Source organism: Temnothorax nylanderi, unplaced genomic scaffold (genome assembly GCF_030848795.1).
Source record: "Temnothorax nylanderi isolate EJ_2023f unplaced genomic scaffold, tnyl_v1.0 TNYL_tig0065_pilon, whole genome shotgun sequence".
Classification (NCBI taxonomy): domain Eukaryota; kingdom Metazoa; phylum Arthropoda; class Insecta; order Hymenoptera; family Formicidae; genus Temnothorax; species Temnothorax nylanderi.
In genome coordinates, this window is record NW_027249127.1 from 526713 (window position 1) to 540848 (window position 14136).

Consider the following 14136-nt stretch of genomic DNA (forward strand, 5'->3'; position numbering starts at 1 on the left):
AAATCAATTTCGCTATTTCTTGGTAAATTTGAACTTTGGTTAATTTATTAATTGACAAACAATAGATGTTTATTATAATTTGTTGCATTCATACTACGTTTTTAAAATATATACGATAAAGATGCGCTATTTTTTCAGAAGAAAAGATTTTATCTAATATATCACAGAAGGAGGAAAACAAAGAGATACTTGTGAAACTTCTATGGCAAACTTTTAGGTTTTTTAAGTAAAATATTTAATGTTTATCTTATATTCTTAATTAAATGAAATATATCTTTGCTTCGCAAATCGATGAAAATCACGTATTTATGTTGCAATCAACATAATGTTTTTTTTTCATATGCAATTTACATAATAGCTTCTTATTTGGAGAGACACAGTGCCACTTTTTATTTTTTAGAGAGAATCTATTCAGTGACCAACAAATTGCGACAGTTATGAAACTAATACTTTCAACTCATAATTTTTATCTTGCAAACTATTGGAACACAGCTGAAGAAACGTATAAATATTTTTTTGAACGCGTTCTTCAATGTACTGTCATGGTAATTATTTTAATTGAGCATTTTTAAGTACATGTATTAATTTTATATCGAGTGTATTTATCTTCCACGTTCGGAAATTTTAGGATCCACCAAAATGCGCAGAAATATTTACACCAGATCAAGCTGAAATGGTACTTGAATTTTTTCGTAAAATATATTTGGAAAATCTCGTATTATTGCATCTCGTTTGTATGACTCATTATTGTATCGTTATGCGATTTAATGAAAGTGAATGAACAATGATGTGCTCGCACGCGTCACACGATATGTTTATTTATTTAAAAAAAAGGATACATTTAATTATATATGTATATATTATATAGTACAAAATTACATTTACATAAAAGAAGATGCAGCACGGGCTAATGTAAATCGCGTTACAAATTTCTACGTTCCATACTCAAACGTCAAACTTTCACACTGTTTTCTTCAGTCTTCATCAAGATGAATCCCCTGTTCTCCTTCATTTGCTTGTAGAAGAGGATTGATAACCGTAATCGCGGTTTTCTTCCAATGAAGTGTCGGATTCGGTTTCGTTCTTAAAATTTTCATGCCACCACCGATTATTTTTTCGGACCTCATTTATTAAGTGTTCCATCTTGGGAAACCACCATGAATTGCCACATGTTGATGTACGTCGACCGGTTTTGATTGGCTTCATTAAATATTTCTAAGGAATTGCAAACATAAAGCAATTAAATATCAATCAATGCTGAGATTTTCTTTTTGTTTTTAATAATCACTAACCTTGCGTAAATCTGTATAGTTCAAATTCGAAATTCGATCTGTGTCCGCGGTCTGATACGCTGTAATTGACGATGATATATAACCATTTGTATGTACTTTTCTAGAACCTCTAGCAGTTAATTTATGCGTTCTTTTCAGTTTCTGCGCCAATAAATTAGTTTGTTTCATCTTCCTGATTTTAATTAATAGAGCTCTAAAAATAAGTTTTATTCAAATGAATAAATGCATATAGAATAAGAAGCACTCTTGATTTTAGATCATAACAAAATGCATATTTCGAATTATTAAATATATTATGTACTTACTTTTTCTCGAATACAAGCTGCATTAGAAGCTGTTGTTTATTTTCTAAATTTTTTGTCAGGGTTTCATTGTATTTTTTCTGTTGCTCCATACAATCACGGATGCATGAAAGTATATATTGAGATTCTTTGCAGAGTTCTGATCTACTCATAGCTGTTTCAGTTAAATCAGCTGACATGTGTGTTAGAGATCGGTCCTTTAAGTGACATTCCTTTTTTAACTCGAGCAAGGATTTGCGCATGTTTTGCAACTAATAAACATAATAGCTCGAAATTAGGAGTTGTAATGGATAATAAATATATATAATTAGAATGAGAAAAATTATATTTACTGATTATGGTTATGCATAGTGTGATAAAGAAAATGAAGGAGATATTCAAATTAATATCCCTTGTTCGAGAGATAGAAAAGAGTGTCATACCTCAATTATGTACGTAGAATTATTTCGTTCGAGTGAAATTTTTTGTTGGTCGAGATGGTAATTGTTTTCCATGTATTCCTGCAACTGTTGAATCAAGTCACGGTTTACATTTTCGGCCTTCGTCAATTCTTCTTCCTTTTTCTTAAGCTAGAAATATTAAAACGAAGATTTATTTTACCCATTTACTTCAATATAAAATTATTGGATAATATGTAAACATACATCTTGACGTACGATATCCAAATGATCGGTGTGATCCTTGCATTTATCTTGCGCTTGACAAAGTTCAATATCTTTCGATGCGAGTGTTCTTTTGGTCTCTTCCAATTCCTCGCTTAGTTTGCCCACTAAATTACGAAGATAAACGGCTTCATCTTCTACTTCCACAATCTTGGAACGATAATCTTTTTCCTAAATGAGATAAATACGATTTTGATAAATAATTTATATATATTTATACATATATATTTTTTGTTAACACAGTAAAATCTGTTTCATAATAACGAATTACCATAATCGTCAACGATTCTTGCGAGTCAGCTTCTCGTTCTGTTGCAGATATTAACTGTTTTTGAACTTTATTGAAGTTTTCAGTCATTTGTTGATAACTGTCTTCTGTTTGGCGCAATTTTATGCGTGTCTCTTTGAGCTAAATAAGTTTCAGACAAAATAAGACACAGAAAAACATTTGTTTTTTTCAACAAAAATATAAAACTATTATATATACATTACCCTTTCCTTCAACTGTAAGATATCTTCTTTGGTTTGAGTTTCAATAATATCATTCTGACTTTTTAATATATAATTTTCATTCTGCAAACGTGATTAATATTTCAATAGATATCTAAATCATTTTCTATTCTATTATGTACCTATTAAATGATACAATTGATACAATTATCTACATATACCTTAAGCAATTCGTAATCTGCTTGCAATTTAACCATGTTATTCGATTTCTCTTGCAATAGAATTTTCAAAGAACACATTCGATCACACAGAATAGTCAGCATCTCGTGCTCTGATACATTCAATTCGGATAAATTTTCCTCTGTCTGTTGGTCATTTGCGAGCAATCTTTTCCGAAGTACCTCAAGTTCGTGAGATTGATGTTTAATAATTTCTTCGTTACTAATAATTCGATCGTTTAAAGTATTGATCTGTAAATTTTTTATTGATCAATTCAGTTGCTTTGAAAAATAGATATGTATAACATTTTGATATAAAAAATAGATATGTAATATTCATTGTCACTGATTAAGATCTAGTAAATGTTATTAATATTTGTATAAATTTTAATTATGAAATATATAAATTGTTAACAAAACTTTTTACATTTTTACTTGACATTGTTATTATTGTATGTGTGGTTAGGGACATTTTATAAAGAAGTAAGATAATTTAAAAATAACACAAAACTAGTGTAAGAACGGAGAGTTTAAACACGATCACCTCTTTCTTCCCATTTTCTAGTTTCAACAAAAGCTCCTCGTATTCAGTTTCCTTCTGCTTAATACGCTGTAGTTTCTTCATTAGATTATCAGTCTCTGATATGTGATGCTGTAAATTGATTTTAAGCTGCTGATTTTCGCATTTTAAACCGCTCTCGGTATCTTTCATCTTTTGCAATTCTGCTTTTAATTGCTGTATCTGAACGATGTTCTCAATTTCTGCTTCTTTATCTAAAATATTATTTTAATTAACTATAATTTTAATTATTTTAATTAAATTAAATTAAATTAAATTAAATTACCTGAGCGTCCTTCCACATATGATATTCCACACGTGATGCTGTTTGAATAGTATTCCAAATCTCGAGTATCACAGTTTTTGTCTTCAAGATATATCGCGCATGATCTGTTTTGGCTTTCGGAGTAATTCTTCGTCTGCATAAAACTGTCCATCTGTAACAAAATACATTCAGATATATATACAGAAAGTAGAAATGTCATTGTAGAATATAAATATTTCCAGTATACCTTCCATTTTAGTTCCCGGAAATCTTTTACATGATCGCGTATTCGTTCCTGTGAAAAAATTTAGATAAAGTTACTTCCATAAAAGATTCTTTTCAATTCTTTGAATATTATATCAAATTAATATGGTAAGCATGTATACATAAATACGTCTCATATATGAAGGGGTAAAAACCACAGTGGTGTAAGTCAAATTTTTAAAAATATTTTCTCGTGTGCATAGATGCAATTTATATATTGTACAGATTGCATCTATGCACAAGAGAAAATATTTTTAAAAATTTAACTTACACCACTGTGGTTTTTACCCCTCCATATATACTATACTTTTTAAAATAATTTAAAATAAACTACTTTAGAAAACATAACATTTATTCGATATGCTCGTTTCTTTATTGAAAATACACAAGTCATCTCATTATTTCGATTATTATAAAAATGTAGATTATAAAATCAATACACCATTAAAAATAAAGTCTATATACTATACCTGTATTCCGCTTAAAATTGAATAATACATTGCGTGTAGCGCGGTAGTGATTAAACGTTTATTATATTCCAGACAACGAATTTTTTTATGCAGACTTTCAATAGCATCTCGTTGCAGGTCCAATAACATGTCTTGATTAGTTGCCTTTGCGTATAAAAATACAAATTAACAATAAGATTAAAAAGATGTTAGCTAATCAATCGAGTAATAATTCTGGTTGATATGAATAATTTCGATTCACCTGTGTAAAACATTCGTTATATTGATCCTGCGTCTCATCGATGCACATCGTTAGTTGACGTATAGTTTCATCCTTCTTGCAAAGCTGTAAAAATACTTACAATACATTTACCGTACAATCCGTTTTTAAATTTAGAAGCAGAGGACACTCACGCACGATCGTAGTTCATGCAGTTTTGTTAACTGCAAAATGCAACAGCTACAACTTGATCATCCAGGGCACTTGTTAATCCAGACAGCATGTTACGCTTGTACATGCCACAATCTCGTGTCATTTCGTTGACGCGATATTCAAATATAGTATCGCGAAAGTTTTAAATTTAGTTTTTTAGTTAAACAAAGCACACGTCATGCATGGCACTCATATTCCTCACATTCGCAATGTCACAATGTAAATGTAAATTAAAGGCAAAGAGAAATATAATGGTCCGCATATTCGAGAATCAATCTTTAATAAGCACTTATATATATCAACAATATTTACAATTGTAATAAATACATGTTGGCGCGAAAGCTATATGCCAATTTAAACTATTTATAATTCATATTTAAATCATTAAACATCATGCACGTTTCTATGATTAAAGGCCGAAGACGATATCGCTGGCCTCAGCTCACTCACATCACTCATCGTTTTATGAGCCATTTGATCCAAATTTCGTTTAGCTTCAACAACGGCATTTTGTAAGTGCCCGATAGTTTGTATCTGAAGTTCATTCTGCAACGCACCGCACAACGTTAGAAAATAAATCTTATCACAGCTAAGCATACACGAGGGCGAAAAAAAGGACAAACCTGCTTCAGCAATTCGTTCTTCTCTCTCTCATATTGTGCGATAGTAAGGCCTTGTTTATCTACCTGTAAGAAGATTTCTTTTATATTTTAATACCATACATACCTCAAAATTTCATGCTTGACAAGTAGGTAGAATCTCTGTGCTTGCATTTAAATAATGTGTCGTTCGTTCATGCACAAAAAGCATTGAAAAAGCGTAAATAATCACGATAAGATAGTCACGGTACAATAATTTAAAGCTATCAATTTAAAAATGTACGACATTATATCTTCAATCCAAAAGCTGCTATCATAACAACTCTTCTACTTATCGCTTAAAATATACACTACTCAATTTACCTTTTCTTGCAGCTTTTGATGCAGATCTTTTACTTCTGTTTGACTCATTGCTAACGAGTTCCGTTGTATCCGCACGATTTCCTCCATGTTTTCTAACTAAAATAATTTTGGTTCTTTAATTTACATTCAATCATATGCAATGCTTTCCTATATATTTATGTATCCAACCACGAGAAAAGATTTAATTTTATTCAGAAATAAAATAGAAATATTTATATACGTCGTATCTTATATCATTGAATTCATATAAATTTTGCCACATAACAATAAACATCACTTACAAGTTTTTCTTTAGAATATACGGCATTTTTAAGTTTGCTCAATTCGTGAGAGCAAGTATCAAGCTTTTCCCTACATTTTCCTAACGAATCGGTCAGTGTCACAGCAGATTTTGCCGAGACAGAGGAGAGAGATTCTTCATGTATCTGTAAATAGATATTCATAACAGTCTCTTTAATATTGCCTGATATTAATATGATAATAAGAAACAGATACAAACCAATTTTTTAAGTTCACTCTCAAAGTTTTGAACCGCCATTTTTGCAGATTGCACAGCATCTTGCACGGTTTTGAATAAGTGAGATAAATTCTGGAATAATAAAAGTACAAAAGATATTATCATCTTATAAAGAATTGACGAGTAGATGCATTTTCTATTATTACAAAATTTGTGCATCAATATACGTAAACAAATACGCATTAAATTTTATATATATTTTATATATGTTTTATATAACGTTTGCAATAGTTGCAATAAGTTGCAATAGTTACCTCATGTTTAGATGGATAATCGCAACGTAAAAGCATTGCTTCTGTGCCGCACTCCGTATGCTTTGTAATAAAAATGAAAATTTTAATAAGGAAAAAAATGTGCAAATATGTACCTATATAATTAAAAAATGGTTACTTACGTAAGCATTTGGGATTTCTGCAGATTTCTTAATATTCGCTACATTGTTTAAGTTTTTCCTAAGATCATTCTCCACTTCCTTTTGTGCTTTGATCTAAAACCCGGAATTATGATGTTAGTATCTATCTTAATGATGATTTTAGATATATGTATAAAAAAGAAAGCTGATGCTTACAATATTTTCTAATTCTATTATTTTCTTTTTCAGTTCCATACTATCTTTGCTGTGACACTGTCTATAATTTTCTGCCTTTGTTCGTGCAGCAATCAGCTCCTTCTCCATAGATTGAATATTATTCTTTAAAAAATTAATTGCTTCTTGTTTGCATTTTGCCTGTTACAGAACAACATTGTATAACTCACAATTGAAAATAAGATTTTCTATTTAACTAAATAATATTTACCTCATGTTGCAACATTCTGACTTGGTCTTCTAAATCAGTTATACGATTTCTCCACTTATTTAGTCTCTCATCATATTTCATTTGACACGTTTGCTACAAACATATACATAATATATATATTGCATATAAGTTAATCAACAAATAATTTGCATGGGTTATTACATAATACGTTACAACTTATTTGTTAGATATAGCTTTTTTCTGATAAAAAGTAAATTTAAAAAGTCATTTGATTACCTGGATCATGTCAAGTTTTAGATCATCGTATTCCTTTCTTAGTTTATGTAAATCTTCTTTTGCTTTTATTATGTCGTTTACTTCCTGTAAAACATAATGCGTAGATATAGATACACCATGAATTAAAAAAAAACATCTAATAATTATAACTTGTTTTAATACCTGATTATCATAAGTGTAGTGAGAAAACTGCTCCTGTAAAATAATATTTAAGTTAATTATTTTAATCTGTATATTATTTATTTATACTTGATGCAAGACTTGTTTTTTTTATTATATAAAAAAGTATTTTATCTTATGTCAATAAAGAATTTAGTTTTAAACATAAACGAAATTCAAAGCATTTTGAAAAGCTATTTAAAATATAAAAAAAAACTGATTTTAATACATTTAAGAAAATTTTATTTTTTCCAAAAAAGAATACTAATAAAATTAAAGTTTCTTTGAACAATCTAATACATATAAAAATTACAAACAATAACCTTTTCTTCCTGTTTTGTGGAAAGAAACGTTTCCAATACGTCTTGCATTTTTGTATGTGCACAATCGACTTCTTCTTCGAATTTGGCCAACCTGATTTCTCTTTCACAGAACGTTGTTTGTGCGATTTCGTTGTTTAACAGCTGCGTAGAAAATCGTTCAATTGGAAATATATTAAAGACATATTATTTATATTATATAATAGATATTATTTATTTTTCTAGATATATACCTTTTCAAGACACTTACCACTTCACCAGCTTTTTTCTGTAATTCCTTTAAAGAACTATCTACAGTGCATAACTGACTTCTTAATCCTTTTAGTATTGACGTCATACAACCACCCTAAAAGACGATATTTATATAACATGTAAGTTTATACGATATGTGGTTAAGCTCATACAGAAACTATTTTTCTTCTAATTTTTTTTCAAAACTGACCTGAGTTTGAAATAATTGCAAATTAGTCGATATTTGTTCAACTTCTTCCATTACCACAGTTAGTAAATCACTGTTGACGCACGCTTTTGTATATTCAGATTCGTTATATTCCTAAAATTCATTTCACACTTCATATTTGTTGACGAATCGATCGATAAAGTAATTTAAAATAGTTATTTAATAAATATTCCGAACCTGTACATTCCCCTGCATACCATTAACGCAACGAGACAATTCTGATTGAACATGATTAATTTCATTTTTTATATCCTTCAGTTTAAGATTGCCATTCACGATTCTTTCGCTGTGCCTTAGTCTCTCCTCCTCCTGATAATAAAAATATATTTTTCAATTGCACGATAAAACTGTAATCAATTGATACTCTAACTTCAAGAAGAATTTTATTTCAATGATGATATCATATATGAAAGTAACATGTGTTTTAATATATAAATATTACTTGTAATTCTAGTCTGTTGATAGCTTCTATTAGTCCTTCTCGCGTTTTCGCCAAATAACTTTGTGCATTAGTAACCATCTCGTTTAAATCTTCATACTGAAAATACAGTAAATCAGCATTAATCGCTAATTTGATCACGAACATTTATGCGCCTATCTCTTGATCTAGACATACATTTTGGTGTCGTGAATTAAATGTCGAAATAACAGTGCTTATTTCCTCACGAATATCTTCTGTTGCTGCTTGAGCTTCTACAGTGCATACTCTAAATTCCTCCATCAACTTGAATTGCCGTACACTATTTACGTTTGCCTGGAAGAAGGAAAAAGATTAATTAATTTTCTAGTATAACACACGATAAAAATAAAATAAATATTAAAGTACGTAATCTTACTTTTATATTTTTGGAATCACCACATACGCAACGACTTTCTTCTTTCTTTACCTACAGGAAAAGAAAGTATAACGTGATTAAAATAAAGCTAGTAGTGCGATGATCCTCATAAAATAATCAACAAACAAAACAAATTTCATTTGTACATCATATACATACCATACAATCAAAAACAATAACTTCCTTTTCTCTTTCTAGATACATTTTAGTAATAATTTCAATACAATCGATCAGCTTGTCCGACATGCCACTTGCACAAAGTTCGTTTTTATTTGTGCAATTATTAGATATAATACAATCACCCATCTAGAAAATATATTGTTTTATAAAAATAATCTATTTTTTGCTATAATAGATTAATTCAAAATAGTAACGAATAACATTCTGTAACAATGTTCACTTTTACTTTGTTATAATTTATAATCCTAGGAAATGACGTTTTTACCTCGTTATCTTTGGTCAATTTATTTACAAACTTCTCGAGTTCGAGTTTCAAATCCGATAAAATTTCACATTCTTTCTGCACGTGTGCTTTTGTACTATTCAGGAGTGATACAAATTCATCCTAAAAAAAATTAATTTAAATAGTATGATAATAAATGTTCAGGATATGCATGTATATAAATGAAAATATACTTCTTTAAATATATCAAAACATAATACACAATATTGTGCAAACCTTTTTAGAATGTAGAGTATCTATTGAAGGCAGAGGACATTTCTAAGGAAATAAAATATCATTATTTTAATATGACATTGCGTTATATATGTTTATATTTAATTTGACTGACCTCCAGAGAATTATTCGTATCAATGCGAACTTTTCGAGAAGACGTATCCTGCAACAAATTTAGAAAGAATAGATATATATTGGTAAAACAGTGATATACACATAAATAAAATTATTATATATATTATTAAACTCATATTTATCGACAAAAATAAAGAAATAAAGCAATTGTTAAATTTGTGTAGTGAGTTGTGCTAAGTCAAGAGATGTATTTCATAAAATTAGAAACATATTTCTTAAATTTTATGAGTGCAGATATCATGTACACTCGCAAATAAAATATATTTAATAATTTACTTTCTTATTGTCTTATTTCTTAATTTTTGTCGTTAAGTGTATATTTGTCACAAGTGTATCAATATATAAAAGTACAAAAGTTTAATTCAAATTTACTATGTTAATTCTGTAAGCGAGGCAATCATGTTGATGTACATATCCTTGTTTTTCACAGACATTGTGTAGAATACAAATTTATTAAAATATTTTAAACACATTAATAATATATAAAATTCACTGATCATAAATTGCATATCAATTTGTAAATGTATAAATTCATTAAAATCTAAATGTGTAATAATACACAGATTTGAAAAGATCTGTCTGATTTATTTCATTATTGAATCTCATTTCATACAGATGTTAAAAAGGAAATGATAATCGAATCAGTATAAAAATTAATATTTACCTTGCTACACACATTTAATTCTAAAATATTTATCAAAAAATGACTATTTTCGTTAAAAAATATTTAACTTTGTAAAATTCCTTAATGCAGTGATTTATATATAACTACATTTCATTTTATTTCACAACTGAATCATTGGTCTTGAACGCGTGTTGCAGTAGAACAAACGTAAGTGTCTGTCACAACTCAATCTTGTAGATCGTTATCTTTACACGGAGGTGACAATTTTCTAGCAGTCTGCAGAATTTTTCTATCAATATTCTTTATGTATTTATGTCGACCAGCTTGAATATTTATGCAAGGTCGAGATCGGCTTTGTAGATTATGCAATCTACTTTGAAACTTCGCATTAATCGTTGATAAACTTCGTTTGCCACAGTTTAATAGGATTCCAGAATCGTCGTGCAAAAATGCAAAATCGTTCTTTCGCTGTGTGGATATATGTAGGAGGTTCGATACTGGAAATTGCTCAGGAGATTCATGGGATGATTTCATCTTAGTGATAGTAGCGATACGATCGTTAGAATTATACTTGCGAGGACGGAAGGAGGGTAGGGTCTTCTACAAATGTAGAAAATTGTAAGCTTGCAATTAAAAATTTTACAAGTATGTGTTGTACCTCTAAGGTCGTTTGCTTTAGTCCTTTGCGCATTTCTTTAATCAAGTCATCCTTTAAAAGATTGCCAATATTGGCATGATAATTTTGTTTTTCCAAAGCCACGATCTCCGCCGTCAGTGTATCCTTTGTTTCTACAGCTTCCTGAAAACAATAAAATATATTCATAAACATAACAGATTATATACATATATATTATATATGTATAATTGATAGGATCAAAATAATTAGATATAGATTAAATGTACATGTATAAATATTTATATATGTAATGTACATATAAAAATAAACTTGTATTAATAACATGATTTATACATAATAGTTATTTTTTAATATAATAAACTAACTTTTTCGAGGCGAGCCACTTTGTCCTCCAGTTGTTGTACTTTTTTACATTTCTCTTCCAGTTGCAGCTGTAGGTTAATTGTGTCGACATTGTTTTCGTAAGTAGACACCATAAGCTTGGATTCAACGTCCTGGAGTTGTCGATGTAGGCTCTTGTTTTCTCTATCTTTCGCATCTAGTACACTTTCCAGAATGTCAGGTGTTAAGATAATCTGAACAGCAACATAGATTTTAAAATACTCTCTTCATTTCCAATGTTGGTGAGCTAAATTTGATCTTGCTTACAAAATGTAAAGCTCAGGGCACGTTATAGATAACAACAAAAACAATTATTACAATGTACCAAAGTAATTGCTATTTTTATATATGCTACAACATGATTGCCTCTAAATTAAATCTATAGGAATCAGTACCCAAAAACCAATCCAAAATTCATTAAAATAAGTTTCCATCTGTACAATAATTATGAAAAACGTACTTACATTGCAATCTTGATCAGAAGCGAATGTCAGTGGATGACTAATAACTTGATTCGCTTGTTTAGCATGTTCTTTGAGCTTTTCACAAAAGCACTGAAGTCTAGAAACATATTTTTTTATAGTATCGTCCTTTACTGATAACTCTGTCGTAAGATCCGTTACTTTTCCTTCCAATTCCAATTGACATCTGAAAAAATGTGTTTGTCCATGCATATATAAACATATATAAAAACGTGAAAAAAAAATAATACATAGATAGAATAAAAATAGAATTATATTTCTGTTTGTACAAATATGATACAAAGATTTGAAACCGAAATGATAACTGTCTATCATAAATATTTAAAAAGTAATAACAATATTAAGATTTTGTACATATCTTACCTGATCATTTTTCTCTCATTTTCCTGAAGTTGTTCTATTTGCAGATTCAATAATTTTATATGGTCAGTATCTGTCTGCACCTGATATATAAAGATATATAATTGAATGTAATATCGAAATATTATTATACTTAATAAATGAAGATTTCTCAAAAACATAGTACTCTATAAAATGAGACTACAGGCAGTTTATTCAACACTATGTATGCATATATGTATATAATAATAATTTAATTTAATAAAGGTGTAGGGAGCTACAAAAAAACTTTCTGGCTTGTTATGCATATATGTATATAATAATTTGATATAATAAAGGTGTAGGGAGCTACAAAAAAACTTTCTGGCTTGTACGTGGCGAATACATGGTATAGTATCACATGCTTTTGCTTAACACATAATTCTCTGAAATTTGCCGTGCTCTATATCTAGAACAAATCTGAGCTTTTTGGCTGGATTCACGCACATATTTACCTGATCACAAATACAGCTGTAATAGTAAAAAAAAATTTCGTCATTATATGCTTCACAATGCAAGAATATAAGAATACAAAAGATATGTTAACGCATTAATCGATAATATGGTAGACTTACTCTTGAACTGGGATATCCTCAGGCTGAATCTCAAAGAATGTGATACCCTCGAGACTCCAAACATTCTGCCGGCGCGCACGACGAATCACCTCCAACAATCCCCTAATGTCGCTTTGCAGATACTCTATTTTTTGTTGCAGATACTCCTCATCCTTTTCCAGCTGACTGACGCGATTCGAAAGAGTATTTAAAGTCTATAATATAGAGACATTACAATTTGATTTTATCATAAGATTACTAAGGCAAAAGGTAAATAATTTCTCTTGCCTTTTCCATAGGATCGCCTCTAGCTAAATTATCCATGACTATCTGCGACGATTGGTTTAGTTTCTCCTCTAACAGCTTAACTCTACTACACGCAGCCTGCTCTAAATCTTGCACCGTATGCACCAACATCGCATTTTGCTCCCCCAAATCCTTAATCCAGTCGCTCATCACTTGTAACTTCAACTGCAAAGTAATCTTTTGATAATGCATCAAATGCGAATGTAATAATAGTTATTAAGCAGTAATTTCAAACATTTAAAGACTGTACGCAGAAAGTATACAGACAGAATCGAGCGAAACCGCACGAAATTGATAATAAACGCAAACAAAGCTGGTCGCTTACGAAGACTCGGTCGGGATCGCCGTCAGATTCCCGATCGATCTTCTCGATGCGACTCTCGTACAGGTTGCGGAACTCATCGAGGATACGTAGGCCCTCGGTTTCGCCGCACGGCCCGTCGGTGCCGACGTCGGCCGCTCGACAGTCCTGATCCCGCTTAACCAACGCCGGGCCGTCACTCACGTCCGTGGAGCTCGGCAAGCTGGCGCTGACCGAGTGCATCGCTTCTCGCGAGTGTTATCACCGATTGACGACGGATTTCAAGATCTCCCTACACCTGGTTTTCCGAGAGAGAGAAACCGCTTCGAGCAGATGTCAACACACTATCTCGAGTATCTCGCCATTTTAGCGGTCGCGCGTCGCGCGACGTCGCGCCCGTCGCGGAGCGGGGACGAAAAGGGGGATCCTATCCTACGGAAGCCCCTACCCACGGTCTTAAGCCTTGTGTCCACGATGCT

At 30.6% G+C, this 14136-nt stretch overlaps 1 protein-coding gene across 1 annotated transcript; it reads right to left on the reverse strand.

The window, feature by feature from the left end:
- Window positions 1-802: 802 nt before the first annotated feature.
- Window positions 803-14079, reverse strand: LOC139773642 (uncharacterized). The gene is made up of 43 exons (XM_071708213.1): window positions 13682-14079; window positions 13339-13521; window positions 13072-13265; window positions 12952-12967; window positions 12482-12561; window positions 12101-12284; window positions 11621-11830; window positions 11277-11417; window positions 9974-10021; window positions 9862-9903; window positions 9628-9747; window positions 9342-9488; window positions 9183-9233; window positions 8963-9100; window positions 8789-8884; window positions 8524-8655; window positions 8329-8439; window positions 8137-8232; window positions 7890-8030; window positions 7570-7602; window positions 7408-7491; window positions 7171-7263; window positions 6942-7100; window positions 6768-6860; window positions 6628-6687; window positions 6356-6445; window positions 6138-6281; window positions 5857-5952; window positions 5518-5580; window positions 5345-5440; window positions 4724-4807; window positions 4483-4626; window positions 3996-4043; window positions 3770-3920; window positions 3469-3698; window positions 2928-3176; window positions 2749-2829; window positions 2528-2665; window positions 2239-2427; window positions 2017-2163; window positions 1598-1845; window positions 1293-1485; window positions 803-1215 (listed from the first exon to the last, which is right to left on the reverse strand). The coding sequence occupies exons 1-43, from the start codon at window positions 13898-13900 to the stop codon at window positions 1009-1011; spliced, it is 5469 nt and encodes a 1822-aa protein (XP_071564314.1). The 5' UTR covers window positions 13901-14079; the 3' UTR covers window positions 803-1008.
- Between the last annotated feature and the right edge of the window lie 57 nt (window positions 14080-14136).

Excerpts from the sequence above, each read along its gene's own strand:
- LOC139773642 (XM_071708213.1), bottom strand. The coding sequence starts at position 13,900 with ATGCACTCGGTCAGCGCCAGCTTGCCGAGCTCCACGGACGTGAGTGAC. Across the intron at positions 9,489-9,627 it reads AATTGACCAAAGATAACGAG|ATGGGTGATTGTATTATATC; the intron begins GTAAAAACGTCA and ends TATATTTTCTAG. Across the intron at positions 8,031-8,136 it reads AGAAAAAAGCTGGTGAAGTG|CTGTTAAACAACGAAATCGC; the intron begins GTAAGTGTCTTG and ends TTTTCTACGCAG.